General features: G+C 36.9%; 1 protein-coding gene across 10 annotated transcripts; it reads left to right on the top strand.

The window, feature by feature from the left end:
* Nucleotides 1-95: 95 nt before the first annotated feature.
* On the top strand, nucleotides 96-23,454 carry LOC112562595 (ATP-dependent 6-phosphofructokinase-like). 10 transcript variants are annotated; one of them, XM_025235920.1, is made up of 23 exons: nucleotides 96-326; nucleotides 1,328-1,401; nucleotides 1,754-1,831; nucleotides 2,036-2,225; nucleotides 2,468-2,633; nucleotides 2,971-3,124; nucleotides 3,495-3,590; nucleotides 3,874-3,966; nucleotides 4,254-4,379; nucleotides 4,835-4,899; nucleotides 5,128-5,203; nucleotides 5,936-6,025; nucleotides 12,399-12,545; nucleotides 13,852-13,922; nucleotides 14,351-14,441; nucleotides 15,068-15,220; nucleotides 15,396-15,560; nucleotides 15,741-15,805; nucleotides 16,727-16,759; nucleotides 17,509-17,723; nucleotides 18,406-18,511; nucleotides 18,778-18,847; nucleotides 22,310-23,454. In XM_025235920.1, exons 1-23 carry the CDS (start codon nucleotides 182-184, stop codon nucleotides 22,355-22,357), a joined length of 2,517 nt encoding a protein of 838 aa, XP_025091705.1. In that variant the 5' UTR covers nucleotides 96-181; the 3' UTR covers nucleotides 22,358-23,454. The 10 variants fall into 10 exon arrangements, with proteins under 10 accessions (XP_025091705.1, XP_025091710.1, XP_025091708.1 ...); XM_025235925.1 differs by having other exon boundaries at nucleotides 19,465-23,454; XM_025235923.1 differs by lacking the exon at nucleotides 5,936-6,025 and adding exons at nucleotides 7,472-7,486; nucleotides 8,829-8,870 and having other exon boundaries at nucleotides 97-326; nucleotides 18,778-23,454.

Raw genomic sequence — 23,454 nt, 5'->3', positions numbered from 1 at the left:
AAAAATGAAGTAAAATATTAAATAAGTATAACAGGATGATCTTTTTTTTTTTTTAAAAAAAAAAGCGAATACAAGGGCAAACAAACCGGAAACGTCTATAGGTCAAGGTCTCATCATCAAGGTCATAGAACTGTGGGGTCATCGGCAGTTGTTTGTAGAACTCATCCTTTAATTTACAAAGATGGCTGAGGTCGCATCCCCGGCTAGAAGGTACAGCAGAAAAGACAGTGTCTTGGCAACTCCCGGAAAAGAAGGTCAGCTGGTTGATTTTGGAGCATGGGCTGGCAATTCTATAGCAGTCTTCACAAGCGGAGGAGACTCTCAAGGTTCGTCAAATGATACCGAATATAACCATGGCATCAGTGACCAGAGGAGTGAAGCGCGCACATATATATAAATGAGTTGTATGCATAAACATACGCGGACGTGTTTATGTAGTATGTACTTTCGTTTAAGAGTTGGAGACTAATTTGTGTAGTGACAATAAACTTAAGACTTTGTCGCAGATTAAGCGCTGCACAGCGTATTTTCAGTTTTAACAAAACAAGCTCTAACAATAATAAACGTAAGAATCGCACCTAATTAGAACTCACTTCCAACTAACATTAATTATGCACAGAATTTAAATAGCTTTAAGAACTCTTTTGATCTGCTTTATAGCTTTGATGAAAAAAAGCTAAGAACTAATATACATTAATGAGAGTTATAATGGGGAAGATATTAAAAGGCCATGAGACCTGGGCAATCAGAAGCCAGTCCCTACTGCTACTACTGATGATGACGTATGCTTCATGATCATGTAAACTATATATAGTTTATATTCACTTGAAATGAAATTGATGTCTTATTCAATAAAATCACAGTCATAGGCATGGTGGATGCATACAATGCATGTGAAGTTGCAGGAATAATTTTTATGCTAATAATATTAATAGTGACAGTTTAAAGCAAGATTTCGCAAGGATATTTTGTAACTTTATGTGTAGCATGGCAGGGTAATTTTCTGTCACCTTCCGTCATTAAGATACATATACAAAATACAGCTTATACCTTTCTTTTGAAAACATTGTTCTCAGGAATATATGTTAATATCTAAAGTAAGAACAAAAGAAAAAAGACTTATGTCTTTTGATAGTCTTCTTTATTTATTCTATGATAAAAAATGTTATATTTTTGAGATTTTCCTACAGAGTAAATGGAATAACTCAGTGAAATGTAGAAAATATTTTCAAACATTCTGATACTTCCAAACGTCTATGTATACCATTGTGAGCATAAGATATTACAGGTGAATATTTTCAGTTTATTATTGGTAATTGTTATGCAGGCATGAATGCAGCTGTAAGGGCAGTAGTACGGATGGGGTTTTATCTGGGCTGCAAAGTATATCTCGTGAAGGAGGTAAGAAAAGTATTTTAAGCTGTTTTATTTTCTGATGCTAAAGTCAGCATACAGAATAAACACATACAAATTCTTTTGTTTATCAGGGCTTATATAATATTTTGAAACCATCATTTAATTTTAAACAGACATATCAATACAAGCCTCTTCAGTGTATATTCATTTAGCTGAAATAAAAAAAAACTTTGTCTGAGGAAGTCTAAGACAGAAATTTTTCTTTAACTCACAAACTCAACCACATATAAAAATGTAATGTGAGTATATATATGTACGCACACAATAAAATGGGCAGGATTACACACCAAGACATAAAAAACTGCAGGATTTATAGATTTTTCTTTATTATGGACAGGGCTACCAAGGCATGGTTGATGGGACTGAAAATATTGTTGAAGCCACCTGGTCAAGTGTTTCTGGAATTTTGCAGCTAGTAAGAGGGTTGATAAATTTTACTTCTTCTTTCAAGAGTAAATAGATGTATATTTTGTATTTTCTCCTTGATTTGTTTTTTCATAGAACATTTAAATATAAAGTTAAATGTCAAACTTTTTAATCTCATCAAATTTGTTATTAATAAGTTTTAATTCTTGACGGACATGATTATTTGATTGCTATTTTTACAAAAATTTAATAGGGAGGGACAGTTATAGGCAGTGCACGTTGTAAAGAATTCCGAGAACGTCAAGGTCGACTAAAAGCAGCAGAAAATTTACTGAAGTTCAATATCACAAACTTGGTGGTGATTGGTGGAGATGGCAGCCTCACTGGTGCAGACTTGTTTCGCCAGGAGTGGTCCAGTCTTCTGCAGGAGCTTGTCCAGAATGGTAGGCCTGAGAATAGACCTTTTTTTATTAGCACCTCATGCCTTATTTGGCTTTTCATTCCTGTACAGTTTGTAAAAAATATCCTTTGTACATTTTAAAGCATTTTCAGGCTCTTTTATTTGCACACTTTTGATGTGGTGATGACATTCTAATTTACCAAAATAAATTTTGTGTAAATGTGTGTATCTGTCTATTATTTTGGTGGTTTTAAAGTGTCTAAAGTTTTTGTGTTTTGACAACAGGTACTGTGACTCAGGAGCAGGCCATTCAGTGTCAGCATCTTAACATTGTTGGCATGGTGGGTTCAATTGACAATGACTTCTGTGGCACTGATATGACCATTGGAACCGACAGTGCTTTGCATCGTATTATTGAATGTGTGGATGCCATATCTACCACGGCATCTAGGTATGTCAAAGACTAAAGTTGTGGATGGGTGGGTGGACTTAATGAAGATTTTATTTTTTAGCTTTAAAGAGAAGCAGATCCTTGATGAACTGTAACAGTGGGAAACAAATATTTAAGAAAGAAGACATTTTTCTGTGCTAGGAATTGGGAATTATAACTGTTCAGTTTTTGAAAATTGATGAAGCTTTAAATTCCTGTCAACTTTGGAATAGGTAATGCTGTAAGTGAGTGTTTCCCTCAGTACATTTAAACTATATTTTGATTGCCTTTCCTCTATGCCCCTCATTTTATGTCCTGTAAATATGCATTTAATGTACAGTTGGAATTTCTAATGCAGTCACCAAAGAGCATTTGTTCTTGAAGTGATGGGAAGGCATTGTGGTTACTTGGCACTGGTTGCTGCCCTTGCCAGTGAGGCAGACTGGGTTTTCATTCCAGAATGGCCACCGGAAGGCGACTGGCGCACCACCCTTTGCAACAAGCTGGCTACTGTATGCTAATTTCACAATTTACAAAAAAATCTTCTTGCAGTTCATGTGCCTCAGTACTAAAATTGTTAACGTTTCTCCTTTCTTCTTTGCTGCAAAGTGTTACTGTTACCCTGAATACATTGTGCTTATTTACCTTCATAGCTGGAAGATTGAATAGAGTTGTTAAAGTGTTTTGTGTACTTTTCAGATTAGATTAGTAAAAAAATAAGTCATCCAGGAAATATGACAATATTTTTTGTATGAGAAAGCATTTAATTTTTCATGTTTCTTAAGGCTATAGGATGGAATGTCTATTTTGGTACTGATGTATATGTATTGTTTAGCGCAGCTAGATGCTAAGAACAGACTTATCCACTAATTTGTTCTGCAGGAGCGTAATCTTGGTCAGAGACTGAACATTGTTCTGGTGGCAGAGGGTGCAATGGATCGAGAAGGCAATGCTATTTCAGCTGATGATGTGAAAAATGTGAGAATTTTACATCCATGATAGTTTACAGTGTGATATTGAGCAAGTAAGATTAATTTTGATTGTTGACTTTTGCATAAATGTCAATATACCGATAAAGAATATTTTGCTTGGATCTAGGGCACAGTTGGATAGTGCTGACAGCTATGACATTTTTTTTTTTTTATCATCCAACTCTTAGATACTGTATACTTTTAACATGTTGTTGGCATGTAGTAAATGAAAACAATTTTATGAAACATGAGACTATAATAATGATGACATCTATGTTTTGGATGCATAGGTGCTGGTTGAGAGGCTGCATTATGACACACGTGTCACTGTCCTGGGTCATGTACAGAGAGGTGGCAGTCCATCCGCCTTTGACAGAGTTTTGGTCAGCCATTACTTTCTCCTTTTTTGTGTTTTAGTATCCTTAAATAAATATGTATCCACTGTAAGGAAGTTTTGAGGCATTATCAGTGTTAATTTTATTTTTATTTTTTTTGCTAACAAGTATCTTAGATGAAAATAATTTAGGTGCACCGGATACATTGTAAAATAGCCTTTAAGGACAACATCGTTTTTAAATGATACCAGGGAATTTAAGTTTTGCCCATATTTTCTTTTGATTGAAATCTTAAATGGAAATGGTATAATTGTGCTGCACTTATCTTTTGACAGGGGTCGAGGATGGGTGCTGAAGCAGTGTTAGCACTGATGGATGCAGGACCCGACACACCAGCTTGTGTAGTCTCACTGGAGGGTAACCAGACTGTGCGTGTTCCCCTGATGGAGTGTGTTGCCAGGGTAAAGAGTTAATATTTGTTCCTGACACAAAGGTTAAATTTAGATTGTAATCCAAACATCTCCATTATGCACATCTAATTATCCCATCAGATAAATGAAAGAAATGTTTTATGATTGGAGCCCGAATAAAGTATTTTATAGAAGTATGGTTATGTTTCCTTTTTCTTCTAAAACATTTATTTCAATATTTTGCAACAAAAGCTGAGTATATTGGTGTCTAGAATGAATTATACACATCAGGGTTTCCTAAAGTTGTAAAATATTAACATATAACCCGTAAGAGATGCAAGAGTTTATCTGTTTCTCACAGCAGTCTTTGAAGGACTTTCCGCTTAATCTTTGTTATATCTAAGTTGTCAGAATCTCTTGATCCTTCTGATTACTAAATGCTGGTTGTTGTTCTGTGCTGTGGTCATCAGGTGAGCCTTTTCATGCTCTCTTGAATTGTTTTGCAGACCAAAGCTGTCCAAGCAGCTATGGATGAGCGTAATTTTGAGGAGGCAGTGCGTCTGAGAGGAAAGTAGGTTGTTCCATTAAATTTTATGTATAAGCTTAAAAAAAAAAGTTGATAAAAAGACAGCTTGGCAAGATCTTTTAACTGCCAGGATTTTAACTGGCTCTCTTCTTGACTAGAGGGTTGTGACATGGTAAAAAGCTTCCTTAAGACTTTTTGTAATGGCATAGCACTCTTTATGAAACATTAGTACTATGGATTTTTACACAATGCATGCTTATGCTTATATTACAGGAGTTTCCAGAACAATTTGAATACATACCGTCTATTGAGCAAGTTGCGCCCTCCCTCCAGTCTTTGCACCCAGCAGGTAAATTCAACATATTGTGACAGATTATTGGTAGTTCTGTAGATTAAGAGCCAGAAAACATCATTGTTTTTCAAATGGCTTGTCAGAAGTTAAGATTACAATATGTGGTTTAAACTGCATATATGTTATCTTGTGGTGTAAGAGCAGGTCTTCAAGGGGCTTACTTTAGCACATCCAAGATGTGAAGATGCAAATGGCAGGATTCTTTAAGCAGATCTGTAACTATGTTGGTTTTACATGGCAGCAGCATGGTTGGTTGTTAGTGGTCATTTATTTTTAACTCCAGTATAGTGCAGAGAGCTGATTTTGCTCAAGGTGTCTGCATGGAAGTGTAACGGTATGAATTGTGCATGAAAATGCAATGAGCCCAGGTGCTGCTGACAACGGTTGTGAATGCCTTCAGCTTGTTCTTAATGCAGTGGTTCCTCTGGCAAAAGACTGTGCATTTTCTACTGCTGCTGCTGCATACATTTTTTTTTTATTTAGAGAGATTTCAGATCTAACCACATTTTGCCTTTGTGGTTTTGCTCGTGAGTTTGCATGAGATGTGTGAAAAGTCTTTCTGTTTGTTCACCAGTCTGTGCCTGCATTTATGATATGTTTTTCTCATTCATTTTAACAAGTTCTAACAAGTGCTGTGGTGATGAGAGAATGACCAGTTGGGTGATGACATGGTAACGTGCGCCATTTATCGTGAGGCTATGCAACTGTTTGTGATGGTTTTGTTGCAAGGGGTCTGCTACATCAACTTCTTTAGGTCCAGAGATGAATATAACAGTCACTGTGCAGATTTCAAAGGGTGATGCAGTTAGTGAAAAGTTGGTCTGTGTTTGTTTTGGATGGATGAACTCTTTTTCTTTGCTAAGTTTATTAGTTTTTGCTAGTTCTTTTTGACATTCAGTTTCTCATCATGCAAGGTTTGTTTTCTTTCTTGTTTACTTTCGTATTCGTTAATTAGCAGGGAGAATCTTACTTCAGAGTCCTTTTGCATGTTTCACATGGTTACATTTCTTTTCTTTAGCAGGGAAGGCTGTTTTCAAACCTGAGTTGAAAGTCACTGTATGTGTATTTGATTTGAAACTGTAAAACTGAAACGTGCTCTTAATGTCTGTGCTTGTGCGTGCTAGCTGGAGTATTGTTTGATTTTGTTTAAACATCAGTCATGTACTTTTGACTGCTGATTTAGTACTTCAGTTTGTAATAGATTTTGTCAACCAGTCTTAAAAAAGACAGTTTTTTGTCACGTCCGGGATTGACATGATTGGCTAAAATAGCAGCAGATGGTTTTTAGCCAGTGAGGGCTGTCTGATCTTTTGATACAGCCTGTAGTTCACATGACTTTGGTTGACAATTGAGCCTATTATTTCACCATTCTCTCTTTCCCTGTTTTTGTGGCCTAGGCTGAAGGTATGGGATATCCTACTCAAGACTTGGAAATGCATAGACTGATATTTTTATGTTAGATACATTCACCTTAGTTTTGTTTGGTCCTTGATTAAATTATTTCCGAGCATGCTATGTAAGTACACATCCAAGATTTGTTGCATAGTCTTGAGACTATGAGACTTCAGTGCTGTGTCAATTGTGTTTCTTTTGTTGGTGATGGGACAGACACTTGTTTGTGTAGAATGGATATTTTGAAGATTTGCACAATGAGGTTGAATGTAGCAACAGAAAGCATTTCCATTCTGGTGATCAAATTAGCTTCTGTTATTCACTAGCACATTCTGAACCTCCATCTTCACATCCTTGATCTATGATTCATCTGTCAGAAACAATGACAAAATGAAACTGATAACTAATTTAAAATTTGTTACTATCTGTATATATTATATCTTTTCTATAGTTGGTCATTGAAATTAGTTTGAAAACATTGTTTAGAACATGCTTGGCATTCATCCAGGATTTGTTACATTATCTCATTTGAGAGTTAAATGCTGTGCTAATTTTGTTTTCTTTACTAGTACACTTTTGAAGAGTAAACTTTTTTGTGGATTTCAAAAATGTTATCGATTATTTTCTTATGGCAATATGCATCTGGGTCTTAGATGTCCTTTTACAGACATTCCAAGGATGATAGGAAGTATTATTAAGAGATGTATAGATGCCAGTCAATATTTTCTTTCCAGATTTCACTTAGAAGACAGTGACAGAAGTTTGTTTTTGGTTTAATTTCAAACTCACACCCGTGACGTGTAGTAGCAGCGAAATAATTTTTTTTTCTTCTTGTCGCCATCGTTCATGTAAATCTTCCTTGTCTTGTTTCAGGAAGTAGCAGACCCGGTATAACAACCTTTTTTATTTAAACCTCTCTGTTGTTTTCATTCAGAAAGTATAGCAGCATACAGACATTGTCTCTCAAACTCTCTGACCATGTAAATATGCTTGCGAGGAGTCAGATGTGTTAGTTGCATGTTTTATGGCGGTGCAAGGATTAATAGCTCTATGTAACTTATTACACAGCAACAGACATATTTGTTTGGCTTTTTTTTTCTAGATTCACTGAATATTCTAGGTTTGCTTTTAACTGATGTTCTTAGTTGACTTTTTAAATTAGTAAAGTGACAAAAGAAAGGCACATAGCACTATCATCTATTTAGCTTTCTACTTTATTTTTATGGAAAGTTAATTTCTTCTGGGTTTTTTTGGAAAATAGTTTGAGAATTTTAGCAGTGTCTGTGTGTGTTTTTTTCAGTTTTGTGACATTTTTAAAAGAATGTACCTATAGATAAACTTTGACCCCCATTGGTAAAGTTGTTAAAGTGCTGGTTAGGCTGCAACAGTAACTAGTTGTTTTACAGTTGTAGCTTGTCACTGTGTGGCACAAAGTTTGGCACTTACAGCTTTATATTATCTGCTGCTTTTAGTTGACGTCTTTTACTTCTGTATCATTTGTGAAGATTTTTGTACAGAAGATATGTTAATGTAGACAATTTTGAAGTGAAATACATATCTGTGCAAGACTAGAGAAAGAAAAAAAAAGAGAAAACCATAAAAAAATGGAAGGTAGAGAGTAGTAGCAGAGTGAAACAAAGTTTTAAAAAAAATCTTGTTTATAAACATGTGTACAGGTTAACAAAGTAGCTTCACATAGCTTGTGCTGCTACTGGATATCTACTAAGGTTCTTTTGGATCCCAAAGAGCCATACTTGTATAAAACAAAACAAAATTCCGTTTTTTGTGACGCTATGCTTTGTGTAGTGGTATTTATTATCATTTCTACTTTCGTTCTCACACAGTTCATGGTGTGATCATTAATATAACATATAATATATAGTTTCAAATCTTTCCATGCATCCCACTATATCATCCTTGTTTCTTCAATCATCAAACGTGCATTGGGTGCAAAGGAATACTTGCTTTTTAAAGATTATTTTTAAAGATTATTTTATTTCCCCAAAAAACCCTGTTGACCAGGCCAAGCCCTTTTTACAATATAACAAATAAACCTTTGTGTATATAATGTTTTATTTGGCACATATTATCTATGTGTCACCTTTTTTTAAAGAGAACTGAAGAAAACTATTTCGTCATTGGTAAAATTTTTGGACCCATCATACATCTGTTATTTTTGAGTCATTTCCGTTCTGGTTTGAAATCAAAATTAACTTTCAGAACTTTGCAGGGAAGAGACGTTTCATTGGAGTTTCCTTTTAATGATCACCGCGTGAGTCGTTTTTTTGAATATAATAAAATGTAAACCTCAGCTGTGCTTTGCTTTCATCTTGAGACTTTTTTCTCATCTTTGGAAAAAGAAAAAGAAAACAGAAAATCTTCCATGTTTCTATTTGTGCGAGAGTGGCCGCACATTCAAATTTTTGGTCTGTCTTAGATGCATTTAGTGGTACACTTTTAAAAAAGTGAAATTTTTGGGGGGATTCTGCATTGGTAGCAGTGCTTTGCATTTTCTAGAAAGAAGAGTTTCAAAAACAGCTGCCATTTTAATAAATATTTATAGTTTTATTTATTTTTGTTAGTTTTCTTTTCCCTGTCCCATCAGAATTCATGGACAGAGCTGTTCAGATTTTTGGTATCCTGTCACTTAAGTACTGTATCCATTACTGTTGTTATTTTTTTTTTGTTGTAATCTGTGTACTTTAAATGGGTCTAGCAATAACCATCACTGCTTCTTCTATATGTTGAATTCTTTTTCCTCTCCCATCCAGTCATTTTCTGTTATCCTTTGGACTGATTGCAAAAGACTGTATAGTAACCCCATCTTTTATTTTTACCTTTCTTTTAACTACTTTGACCTTATTTTAAAAATATATTTGAAACATTTTTGCGAAATATTAATAAAACATTAAATTAGAAGTTACCATATTCATCACAAAACAGCTGCACAGGTAGAAATCTAACTCATGTTTTCTTTTGCCTTTTAACTGTATATTGATGTAGCATTTTTAGCTTTTGGATGTTTGGCAGCTGCTGTGGCATTTTGAGCTCAAAATTTGGTGTTGTAGAGATAAGCTGCATTAAAAAAAGAGTTTGTCTTCATGCAAAGCAGCATAGTCATCAACCACACTTGTAGCTACTTTTTAAAACAACATAAGCCTACAGATTTTTTCATTGCTTTATTAAAACAGAAAATCTAGCTTGGTAAAGTGACATTTTTCAAACTTTGCTTAGTATGAATGTTGCATTTACCTATAAAGGTATAAAAAAGGTAAGGTAAATGTTGTCATCATTTTTTTAAGGTCATTAGGGGATGAGGTGTTAAGGACTGCACCTTTCTCAGTACAAGCTTTTTTTAAGGATGGTGAATATTTCCTCTTTTTCTCACTGCCACCATTCCTGACCAATGGGGTGTTCATTTCAACCACTCGACTATCTATTTTACCTAGAAAGCTGCACTAAACTGTTAGGTTTAATTTATTTTTTAAAACCTATTATCCAATTTGGTTACATTTGTAAAGTTTAGTAATTAATGGCAGAAATCTTTTTTCAGCATTATAAGAACTATAGTGTTTTTTTCACATCCAGTCAGTTTATGTTAAAAAAGCAGCAAAAAGATACTGTGTGGATCTCTTGCAGTTGGAATTAGTAATAATAGAAATAATAAAAAGCACCTATATAGCACATTTCCTGACAGGGTAGCCAGCTTGGCATGCTTCACACAAGAGAAGGACACAAAAGACATTAAATGAAAGAATAAAGATATGATAATTGTGTGGAGTGATGGTACTAGAGTTGCCAAGAGTTTTTTTTTTCCACAATTTAAGATGTCAGGTTTCAGTGGTTTAGATCTATAATCCAGAAAACCAGTGATGTCAACAGGTGATGGCATTACAAATTTGTGTTTGCATTCAACAACGAAACTTTAATATGAATTGCCATCTTCAATTCCCCACACCATTTGTAGTTAAAGGAAAGTGGATTACAGGCCAATGAAGTGAAGAATTTTCTTCCTATATTAAAATGACTCCTTGGTAATTTTTGTTGTTTTGGTTAATTTGCTAACAACGTAACTGGTTTTGGTATTTTAAAAAATGAGTTAACTGCATGCATTGGTTTGAAGTATTTAAAAACATTTTTATTCCCACTAATTTGATTGTGGTGTTCATTATTCCTTGAATGACTAACAGCATATGTCATTATAGCAGTTTAAAGACGTAACATGCTGGTGAATGTACTGTTGTTGGTCTAATGCTGTGTCGTCCTAGTAGTATCTGTTTTGTCTTATTGTCTCCCTTGTGTGCAGCACCTAGGTGATGCTACCAGGCATCGTTCTGCTTCTGGCATGCATTATCTTTGTCCTACTGTCCCCTTATCTGATATTTGATGGAGACAATGCCTGTATCTTCTCCATGATTGTGCATAAATTACAGACTGTTCACTGCAATATAATACAGTGCTTCTTAGATAAGTTGACCTGCTCTAGGGTCAGAGACTTTAAACAAAAGTCATAGTCTGATCTGTGCTTCCTGTGGAACAGTTTTGCTGTAGAGCACACTGTGTATTTTCTTTCTACCTTAAATAGAGGATAGCCAGTAAATTAAAAAGAAAAATTAAAATTATCACAACCTGATCTTGGTATAGACATCACTCTTGCAAACACGTGGGGGGTGCATGAGCCAACTGTGGTATTTTACTCATATTGAAAGCTTGCACTTATTTTATAAAGTTCTGATACACACTGTGTTTCATTTTATTGATTTACCAGTGAGGCATGTTGGTTGACATGCAGGAAGACAGCCTGCAGGAGTTCTAGCTGAGTGAAAAAAATATGAAGATATTTCTCTCAACAGACAACTAAGACAGAACCACAAGGTTTATTCTTAGTACTTCCTAAGCTGAGGAGGTCAACTTAAGTGGGAGCACTGTACTAATGTGTACAAAGTGTACATGCAAGCACTGCATACAGTTTTCTTTATCTGTGCTGTCTGTAGATACACAGCTAAAGATCTCCTTTTCACGTTCCAAATGCACATCCATTCCCCCGAAAATATGTATAAAGTGGAACAAGTGAAAGTATTTTGGACTACAGTGTTCTGAATGAGCATGTGTTTGTATTGTTGGATATCTTTCCTTATTTTTTCCTATTCTGTTATGTGTATTCTTGGAAATTCTTAAAATAAGATGAAGCAGTGCATAGTGTGGTGCATACAGGATGCAGAAAGTTATGTAGGGTTTTCTTTTTGAATGTTAAAAGAGGAATGAATGGGCTGTTGAGGTGATGGAGTATTAGCTTTTAAAAAACGTCAAAAAGACATTGCTTGAGGTAGAAGTAACAGAATTTTTATTTGAATGATAGCCTATAACTAAACTAGCTGGCTTAAATTATGCTTAGCTTTTAGATGCAGACTGAATTTGGATGCTTTTTACAAAGTTAAGTTGCATCAGCACGTACCAGCAAACATCAGCTTTCAATCTTAGCCTACATCTGGATGAATTAACAAAGTTCACCAAAAATGTTTGTTAGGTTAATTGGAATTTATATTTTGCATGAGGAGAGTAGAAATGGCACAAAACCTAGATGCATTGACTGAGAAATGGTGGTTGAACGAAGAGATGTAAGATTTACAAGGCACACAATTTATTGCTATGCCAAACAATAAAGACTGCAGTGAAATGCAAATATTTAAAGCTGGACCTTATGCTAGCTGAGAAACTGAACAGGAGAGAAAAATAAGCCAGAAGCAGGTAGGAAGAATTCATTCGTCTGGTGTGTCAGCTCATGATCTTATTTCTGCAGACCCACCGAAACCTGGCTGTGATGAATGTGGGGGCACCAGCCTGTGGAATGAATGCTGCAGTACGATCCTTTGTTCGTCTCGGTCTGACACAGGGCTTCCGCATCCTGGCCATTGAGGAAAGCTTTGATGGACTGGTTGCTGGACGTGTATGTATAGCACATTGATCGAAAATATTTTCAGGTGTACCCAAGTGCAGATTTTTACATGATGACCTAAGCTAAGCACAAGATCTTATTTTTCACTGTTACAGACACCGGCTCTCACAAGAGCAACACACACATATGCATTCTTTCAACACACAATAAAATGATTGCCTAAGGCTGTCCAAATCATGTTATCAAGTTGCTCAGGACTTCACGACATAGAACACAGATAAATATATTTATACAAAAATGTCTTAATGCACAGTTCTTTAGGGAAGACGGTGAAAACCATCTATGACAAGTAAATGTATGGTAATGCGGTAGCCTCTGTTCTTAATTATATATGTATATCAATCCCTCAGTTCATAGCTTACAAGAGTTCCTAAGGTTCTAGTCCTCGATGTATCAGTTCCCAACCACGTATACTGACTCACCAACACACCCTTACTAAGCTTCCTCTCAGTACCTCTTCAAAATATCAGTTGCCTGTAACTATACTCACAGATAGGTGCCCAACTAGCATAGGTTGTCACCCTTCGCATCTCCTGTCAGTTTGGATACGAATAACACAAATCACACTTGGAATCCACTCAAAGCAAGTTTTCCTTCCCCGAGGGGGTAGGAAACTCTTTGGTCGCTCTGTGTAGCAGTGACGGATGACACTCTAAGGCCGTACACAATGGCCATGTCAGGGAGGGGGTTCCCAGGGTCGCAGCAGCTGTACTCCACGGTGTCATGGTTAACCCATTTCTCACTGACATTCTCAGTCATTTTCCCATACATACTTTCTACATTGCAGACCCTAAGTAGCAAAGTGGTTAACACCTGAGGGAGTAACTCCTGTTTGCATTACACATTGCTAGATCCCGGGGTGATAACTGAACACGGAGATGCAGTGTCATGATAGTAACATCAAAGAAGAGGGGTAGGACCATATGATAACTGAGTGTATCCCTAGACATACCTGATGCCAAAGTAGCTGGCGATGTTTGTTGGTCCATGGCTTAGGGTTTCGTTAAGAGTATTTTGAACAGAGCTTGATGTGGACCATCAAACACAATGGAGAATCAAGGTATCACTGATTCTTCATTGCTAGAAAAGCATGTTCAGTAGCTAAGCAGCAGTATCAACAGGGTATATGATTAAAGGGAGAGAATTGTAAAAGGATAGTGAACTTGCTGTGCATAGATGCAATGCTTTTTTTACATGTTACTACTATGAAATATATTGCAGCCTCTGTATCTTTGTGTGATAATTGTTTAAGTATGGAGAATTTTTTTATGATGAACCCTTGTTTTTGTTTTACTAGGTAAAACCATTTACTTGGCAGCAGGTCCAAGGTTGGGCTGCCTGTGGTGGATCACTCTTGGGCACAAAAAAGTTAGTTTCTTTTTCTGTAAAGCATTAGTATAGATATTGTTTTTTTTAAATTTTTATTTGGTCACAGCTTCACTTTGATCTTTACAGAAGATCCGCACAAACACTCAAATGAAAACACACATATATATGTATCTATGAACGCATGGCAATGCATGTAGCCATTTTAACAGTGTTTTCTGATTTCTATCTTCATTGAACTTCTAAACATACCATTTATTTTAGCACATTTAATGTTCCACTGCAAAGATACTAGGATATCCATGGTATTTTTTTATTGTTACCAATGATTTTCTTGTAACGTTTGAGCTTGCAGAGGTGTGTGCAAATCTTTTGCAACAGACTTTTAAACTATGGGTGTTTGGTGTTTGAGTGTGCAGAGTTGTTTGCAAACTCTTTGCTACAGAAATTTAAACCATGGGTGTGTGCAGGCAGCTTGCTCATGAGGTTGGTCTCGGTAATATTGCCGAGAAGCTTCGCGAGTTTAAGATTGATGGTCTACTGATTGTCGGTGGCTTTGAGGTACGGAATTTTCCCGAATATTTTTCCCAAGGCTGTAACATTCAAGTACAAAGACATTGAAATTGATAATTGAAATGTTGAAATATTTAAGCAACATTTTAAACACTCCAGAGAAAGGACAGTTGTGTCAAGATAAGGAATGTTATTTCGTTTCCCTAATAAGGAAGGAGCTGTCAGCGGGAACAAATTAGATATTTTGCCGGTATCAATATTATCACAGAAACTATGACATTTCATATTATCACATTTCCTCTTAGCCGAAAATCACTATTATATTTGTTTTGGTTTTTTTTGAAAGACAAAGGGAAGGGTTGGATTTCACCTGCACACCATGATCTAGACATAGCGGTGAACTTACTGCCCCTACACTGACTAAGCAGTTAAACCTTTAGTCTTTAGTCTATCTATTGATATATCTGATGAAGGGGTCATTTCCTGGTTATCTTTATTCCTTGTAAGTTTTTAAGAAGCAACTATGAGGTAGTAAAAATCATTGATCTTCAAAGCTTTTATCTTTGGCCTACATTCCGTAATAAGTCTGGCATTTACATATCTTATGATTTATTATCTTTCAACAGCAATATACTTGAAACTGTTTGAACCACTGTGTGCTTGTATGATGACAGGCTTTCCACAGTGCTTATGAGCTTGGCCAGAACCGTGCACAGTATCCTGCCTTCTGCATTCCTATATGTGTGATACCATGCACCATCAGCAACAATGTCCCAGGAACCGACTTCTCTCTTGGTGCTGATACAGCTTTAAATGAAATTAGTGATGTGAGTGGTCCACTGTGGCTTTGTGATTGTTATCTTTGATAGATATGTTCTGGTACCTGAAAATTACTATTACTGTTTGTCCTGAAAGTTTTTGGGTTTTTTCCTTTTAATTCCAAATTTGTCTTTTGGTCCTAACTTTGTATTTAGATGGAACAATGTTTGTGGTTGCTGGCAGATATGTGACCGAATCAAGCAGTCAGCAACAGGCACCAAGCGTCGTGTGTTTGTTGTGGAAACCATGGGTGGATTCTGTGGTTACCTGGCTACTCTCAGTGCCTTGGCAGCTGGTGCTGATGCTGCATACATTTATGAGGAGAAGACAACCATCTCAGACTTGAGGGTATGTATGCTTGCAAGCTATGTTTTACAGATGGGTGGGAACTGGTCTACATGTATGCAGGCATACGTTTACTCATGGCTGTATCGGTAAGGTAACATTTAACAGTGTATAAATATGTTGACATAGATTTTATTATCAGTTAGGCCTGCAGCAAAGCTACAGTTGATATTTTTCATTCAGGATGACGTATACCATCTGAAAGATAAGATCCTGAATGCTGGTGTACAACGTGGTCTAGTGCTGAGGTGAGGCATTACCTTTTGTTTGTTTCACTGTAAGCTTCCATTTCTCCCCTTTCCCCCCAAGAAAAACCTTTTTGCTTTTCTCAGTGGCATCTTGTACCAAGCTTTCATTATTTTCCAATCCTTTATTTAAGAAAAAATACTAAAGGTTCAAAAATATACTTTTCGATAGTCATTGCATGTAGGTGAGTATTGTTTTGTGCATGTGTGTGTGTTACTGTAAGCATACAGGTACCTTGTTCATGTACAATTTCTCATTCTATCTTAAGAAGACATAGGTCCTTGAATCTGTCACAAACTAGGTGTAAGGGGGCATTACTAACAGCAGTACTAGATGGAGAAATTGTCTGAAGTTGTCTTAAAAGGGAAAAAGAGAGAACATATAACAACTAAATTTTTTTGTCGTTGGCATTAGGCCAGACAAATGTAGAGCTCCAACAAGCTTTGGTCCCTAAGAAAAGTCCCTAGCTCAAAGATAATAGACTGTTCATGGGACTGTGTATCATAAGTGCCTAGATTTTAGTATCTTCAAATGTTAACCAACTAGGTTACCTCCGAAAAATTGATCACAAAAATAGAAACGTTTTATCATCTGAACAATGCTTTTTATAGGATGACCAGCCCACTCTGTTTTGTACAATATTGACAACCCTGCATGACAATAAACATGTTACATAGGGCAAACACACCTCAAGAGAGGTTCAAGAGGGTTCGTTATGAGTAAGTTGAATTGTGAATTATAATATTTTGGATGTTTTCAAATAACTGTTTAGTATCTTCAAATGTTAACCAACTTACCGCCGAGAAATTTATCACAAAAATAGAAACGTTTTATCATCCGAACAATGCTTTTTATAGGATGACCGGCCCACTCTGTTTTGTACAATATTGACAACCCTGCATGACAATAAACATGTTACATAGGGCAAACACACCTCAAGAGAGGGTTCGTTATGAGTAAGTTGAATTGTGAATTATAATATTTTTGATGTTTTGAAATAACTGTTTGCATGGTTATTTTGATGCTTGAATTGTTATCAGCAAAGTTATTTCAAAGAGTGGAGTATTGGCATTCAAACATTTTAGTTTGTCAGAATGTAAGGCTTAAGACCTTGAAGTTTTTCTGCTCATTGACAACTAATTAATTAATAATTTCTTCTGACAGCATGTGGATATGAGATGCAAGCATGCAGACAAATCTTCATGCAGTTTTAAGCTGATGGAATTTGAATCTTGTTAGATATTGAATTTTTTCATGCTATGAATGTTCGGGGGGCTGCCTGGTGTTCAGATTTCAGTTTGCTGTTGATCTGATGAATGTAGTAGGCATGTGGAAATAAAAAGAACAATACGATCAGCATAATATGTCTGCAAGAAGCCAAAGAGCTGCATTAATGACACCAGTTCTAAATATTGCATTCACACTAGAAAATGTGGAGTGTTGTTTGCATGCTGAAGTTTTAGAGGTCCCTGTCACTTTCCATGCTCCATGGTGTGGAGATGCGTGTAAGAGAGAGCAGGAGAGAAAGAGAGGCAATAAAGTGGGAGGGCTGGTCAAGAGTGCAAGAGCTTGTTTTTGTTTGCAAAAGTATCTCAGGTGGCAAAGAGTTGAAGATCAAAATATTACATCTTATGAGGCTTGTAATCTGGATGTGACTGGTTTTGGTCAGAGACAATATTCTGAAAAGTGTCTCAATGATATCTAGGAATGAAAACGCCAATCCCAACTACACTACCAGCTTCATCCACCAACTTTTTGCCGAGGAGGGAAAGGGAGTGTTTTCTGTGCGAATGAATGTTCTTGGGCACATGCAGCAGGGAGGAGTACCATCCCCTTTTGACCGCAACTATGGCACGAAAATGTCAGCTAAGTGTGTGGACTGGTTCAAGGAACATATCAACAAAAATACTACACAGTCTGGTAAGCACTTGACATCAATATGTCTTTACTGTTTCCCTTTTTTTAAACTACTGCACAATATTAAGCACTGTCAGCATGTAAAAGACTGAAAGTGCTGCAGTTTTCCCACTTAACAAAGGCCTATGGCAGCCATGCATCGCTTCGATTCTCCAAAGTACCGACATGTCCTTGTTCATCAACAAATAACAAGGTTGACTTGTTGGCGTTTCTGTGCTGTTGGCTACTAAGGCTACATGGAGAGCATCCAGTTTGAAATTTCAGCATCTTTGCTGATGATTTTCAGACATCAGAGAGAGAGAAAAAATATACTTCCATACAACAGAATTTCTATCCAAGTCGTGGTATTAAGAAGTTACAAAACTGAGTTTGAGTAATTCTGTAGATTACATTCTCTGGTTCTCTGGTCTGCTAGTTCCTATCTTTTGAAAAGAATGTGTGCATGCTTGCATATGTGTGTGTGTGTGTTTTGAGTGTGTGTGAAGAAGATTCTAAAGTTTGAACAGCTTGAAGTTGTACAATATTATAATGTGTTCTGTCAACCTCCTCTTATTTAAGACTGTAATACTGTTGTACCTAAAGCTGATTAGCAGCAGTAAAGGCAGCATTTCTCAGCACTGCTTCAGATCTGAACCAGGTCTTGGTTTTTTCCAGAATATGAACAAAATGGGACTTTTTATTACAGGTCGTGTGGAAGCCAGGCGTCCGGACTCCGTTGTTCTGCTGGGAATGCAGAAACGTTTCCTTTATTTCAGTCCCATCGAAGAGCTTGCCATCAATGTTGATTTTAAGTAAGTGGTGCTGTGGGGATCCTGAATGGTTGAAAGAAGTGTTGCTCATCTCCAGCAAACATGTATCTCTAATACTTTGAGTACCAAGAGTGCCATGCGTTTTCCCATATACTTTGCATGTAAAGTTAATAGGAGGGAACAGGGAAGAGTTGTCGCTACATTTTAAATGCCTTCCAGACATAGGTTTTTGCTTGCATTAAAGAAAGAGAAATAAGAAACTCATTGTTGGCATGCTGTGCAATAAGTGTCTTTCTGTGCATCTACAGCAAGCGCCTTCCCTTGGAGCAATGGTGGTTAAAGCTGCGGCCTCTTCTACGCATTTTGGCCAAGCACAAGGTGGGAGCTTATCAAGCCGAGGCAGAGCTTGCTGACTTGGATGAAATGACCACCTCAGACAATTATTAAGTTTTCTGTTGGCAGGGTTCCTGGTCCCATGGTGTTTTGTTGAAGCTGTTCTGTGTCTGTTGCACATACCACACTGATTGTTACTTGTTTAGGGTGGGACCCTGGTTGCTATGTGCTGTGATGACAATGGCGTTGGATGTAGACGACTTTTTGTGTTGTTCTTTGTGTTGATAATTCACAATGTGATGGTATGTAAACCAATTATTAGTGTTTGTTAACCTCCTCTCACTCCCTCTTTTCATCGTGTTCATTAGAATCAACTGATTGTACATGAACATCATCTCCTATTTAAATAAAAAAATTATTCCCATCTTTAAAAATTGGAACAAAACCAGTGGCATATCCCTATTTCTTTAATTAGTGAGTTGTGTAGCTGGCTACGAAAGACCTCTCCATTTGTGCCCACTGCATGTTTTACTTTTGAATTCTTTGTCTCTGCACTTCGCCTGATGCTTCCATTGCAAAGGACAGGCTTGTTTTACATTGTTTCTATTTTTAATAGTTCTTGCATGAATTGTTGTTGACATATGTTGTTGTGTTATTTTTAGAAATCATGCACCAGATGAGGAGTGAACATGCTAGACAAGTCTGCATGGGGCAGGGGTATGTGTTAAAATAAGGACAGCATTCACTAATACCAAGGATTAGCATAAGGCTAGACGTATAATTCTGACATTTGCATTTGTCTGGATTTGCTGAAGTCTACCCTGTGCATCTTAAAGGCCGAGCTTCTCGTAACGAATGGAATGCAAAAGGAAGAATGAATGACATGATGAAAGCATGACCTGATATGTAAAGTGTCCTGCACCAACTGTGGACATTCCTTGTGTCATGTTGGTGTGTTGGGTATATGATGTCCAGCATCTATGGCATTTAAGATGGACTTGAACCCTGACTGCTGGTGTAGAGGGCTTACATTCCTCACATCTTTCCACAAAGTCAGAAGAAGTTCGGCCTTTAACTACAACGGAAATCCCTATGGTGTTGTCTGTAAGTTTAACTGGCATAATTCTTGTGTAATACATGTAATCATGTTGGCGAGCAGATGCTTGCATTGAAGAACTTGTTATCACTGTGTGCTGTAACACCTATATGTGTGCGCCTCACAGTCCATTAATTGTGTGAGCTTATCCATCCTGTTTAACTTATTGTAGGCTCCCTTGTGTGGACTGCTATTGGGATATATCTTTTTTCTTTTTATTCTGCTGTGGTTCACTTTGCCAGTTTTGGTCCTCATCTATAGTGTGCATATTCAAAGACCAGTTCTAGATTTTTTTTTTTTCCCCCTTGTGTATATTTTTTTCTGTTTTAAGAAAACAGCTTTGGAGACATACGCTTACTTTTTGGAGGAAGAACTGGTCAGCAACTTTGCTGAGCCCATCTACCCTACTCTTAATTATCATATTTTATCAGTGATTCAAAAATTGCTTTTTTGTTTCTACAGTATTAGAAATGTGCGTCATCCAGGCTGTTAGCTTACATAGTGTTCTAGCTATGTCATCCGCTAGTTAAAAGAGTTATGCATATACGAAAAGAGAGTATGTGTATGCATCCACACATGGGATTGTATGTGTATGTCTGATGTATGCGTGTTATTTTAATGGCAAGCAGTTTCTCCAGGTAGTCTTTTCAGGAAGATCTCACTATCATAGGACTGACACATTTTGCATGATCATACCCAACATCTTTTCACTACTGGGTTTTTGTGTTTAGCAATCAAAACTGATAGACAGTGGTTGCCTCAGAATGTACACAGAACAAATTTTTTGCATTTAACTTTTTTGTTAAATTATGCTTAACAGCACTCAAAAATAGATGAGAATATGTGTTATACTCCATGTCTTTAGATGGTGTTACAGGAGTTTTTTTAAGTTGGGTCTTCAACTGTCACATTCCTGCAGCATACTGTCACTAGGTGTGTAACATGTGTTAGGGGTCACCCATAAGTTTCTCAAACTACTAGAACTAAGATCTTAAAAGTCTGTTAAAGTATTTTTAAAAAGTGCTGGTTGGTGAGGAGAGAAGAAAAGCTTTCAACTGAAATTATCTTAAAAAGGGTAATAAGCACATTTCATGACATCATTTTCAGATCATTATTTCTGTTAAAAAAGTAGTTTAGATGTTTGATTTCTTTTTTTTAAACAGAGACAAACACTGCAATACTCTTAGTGCAAATAAAACCATATTTAAAAATGCACTAGAAGTCACCCAACAAACTGCCATGCCAGGTAAACATATTGAAGGCCATCTTAAACAGAAAAGACAATGCTGAAAGTTGTGTTCACAAAAGACACAAGGCTGTTCATTGCTGTGGCTGGGAGAAGAATTTAACAAAATTTTAGTTGTTTGTCTAGTGCATACAGTAAAATCTGTTAAGTTCTTAAAGAATTGGCTTTTGTAAATGTTTGTTCTTTATACTTCTATGGTTTCACAGCTCCAACCAGCTATCCTTCATCCCTTTATTTCTTCTTGAAGTGGGTGGATTGGACTGTTGGGAATTTGCTACCAGACAGGAAACTCAACATAAGACTGTTTTTTAGGGAGGGGGAGGGAGTGAAAGAGAGGAGGAAACTAAGGGGGGGAAGGGGGATTCAACCTGGGTGTTGATGAAAAGGAGCAAGGCTGGCTACATAATCAAATTTCCATTTTGTTAACTCATGGCAGTTGAAGAAAAAACTAACCAGCTGCTTGTTGTAGCATCATCTTAAATTGTTATGCTGCTTTAGGATTTATGTATGCACTTGACTGCTTTGAGCCAGAATTATGGAATTTAAAATTGTTTCAAATATTTTGCACATTCATTTTCATATGGCCCTTTTTGTTGCACTGGGTAGTGAGCTAGTTTAATGACATGTAAAATATGGGCGACTAGTCCAAGCAGTTTGGCACATATTGAGATGACATCAGTATTTTAAGATGACAAATCAGCATTGTTGTGGTAGGTACTATGTATGATGTTTAGAACATGAGTCCATATTTACAGGGTTTTGATTTTTTACAATCTACATGGGAATATTAGTGAAGCATGCACCAAATTCCAGTTGTTGCCATTTCTGTTGATTTGCAATCGTTATTTTGGGCACAGTGTAGAACTAGCAGCTACACTTAGCAGCGCTCATGGTCTTGACTCCTCCACCCTTACCCCCAAACCCAACTACCAACCAGAAACAAAGAACTTACAACTTTTTAAATGTATTTTGCGTTTTGATATTTTAGCTTACATAATCGCAAGCGTTTAATTTTAATTTGAGTGCCAGTCCTTGCAGCTTGCTGTCTTTAGTTTTGTGTGTAGTCTTGGCTGACCCGATTACTAAAGTTTAAGTGGAGTTGCAAACATTAGTTTTAATTTGTTTTTTGTGCTTTTTTGTACACCTGATATTATTTCTTTGCCAGGAATTGATAGCACACGAAGAAGGTAACGTTTGCCCTTGCCAGTTATAAAGCGGCGGAGGTCGTTGAAGGGTTGGGGATGGGGGCGGGGAACCGCAGAAGAAAAGAAAAACAATATCCGTGAAAATATCGTCTTGTGTCCAGGTGCGTGAGGAAACATTTTGGTAGTGTCGCCGATTCTTGCTGTGAACATTTTAAAATTTTTGTTATCAAGTTTTCGTTCTTCAGTCAGTTCACAGTTGGCCATCTAAAATGCATGTGGAGCAGCAACTGACTTACGGAGCGAAGAGCCAAGACACTCGTGCGTATGTATCGGTGTATGCACACGCCCTGGTAGCTTGTTTGCTTCAGTTTGAATTGTAAATGGGTGTTTAATCTTTTGTAATAAACAATTGTAAAGAGTGATATCGGACATATTCAAAGAAAACGAACAAAGTGCTTTAATTCACAAGGAAGGCTCATAGTAAGATGCAGTGTCGTGGTACTTCATCTTCTTGCATTGGGTGGACATGATGCAGCCACCAGTGTTCCAGTATGAGTTAGGGGTGGACGTCTCTGGCGTGTGACTAGGTGCGAACTCTACTCCTTTCAACTTTTTTTTTTTTTTTTTTTTGAATTGGTCACAACCAGGTAGACTGGTTGAAGACAAGATCTGAATCCGACAAATCTGAATTCATCCCTTCCCGCCTTGTGTGAACGCTGCTTTTGGAAACTGTGGTGTAAATACTGGAAGATAGGGTATGCATGCGAGCGGCCATTATTTTGTCGGTGCGTTCAGGAAAATTGTTGTTAGGAAACTTACTTTTTTTAAGCCATTGGTTATTGACCGTCAGCTGAGGTTGTAAGTGAATTTGTATATATATATTCAGTTGCAGCTGGGTTTTGAAAAAAAATCATTTAAGCTGATTTTACTTGCAAAACTGTGCAGTAGCTGGAGTCACTACAGCATCGGATGTCTTTTTGTGTCTTTCTTACCCGGATTAGGCGTTAGAGAATTTAGACCAGTGCAGTTTTGCAGTATCGATGGTTTGCACTTCTTGTTTATGTGCATGATTCCCATTTAGTGCGTATGTACTTTCGCTGTACCCAGAAAGTTGTGTGCCATTTTTTTACCATTGTTTTACTCCAATAAAGCAGTCTAGCGCCAC

This window comes from Pomacea canaliculata, linkage group LG4 (genome assembly GCF_003073045.1).
Source record: "Pomacea canaliculata isolate SZHN2017 linkage group LG4, ASM307304v1, whole genome shotgun sequence".
Classification (NCBI taxonomy): domain Eukaryota; kingdom Metazoa; phylum Mollusca; class Gastropoda; order Architaenioglossa; family Ampullariidae; genus Pomacea; species Pomacea canaliculata.
The sequence above is the reverse complement of the archived record's forward strand: the minus strand, read 5'-3'. Positions and strand labels throughout refer to the sequence as shown.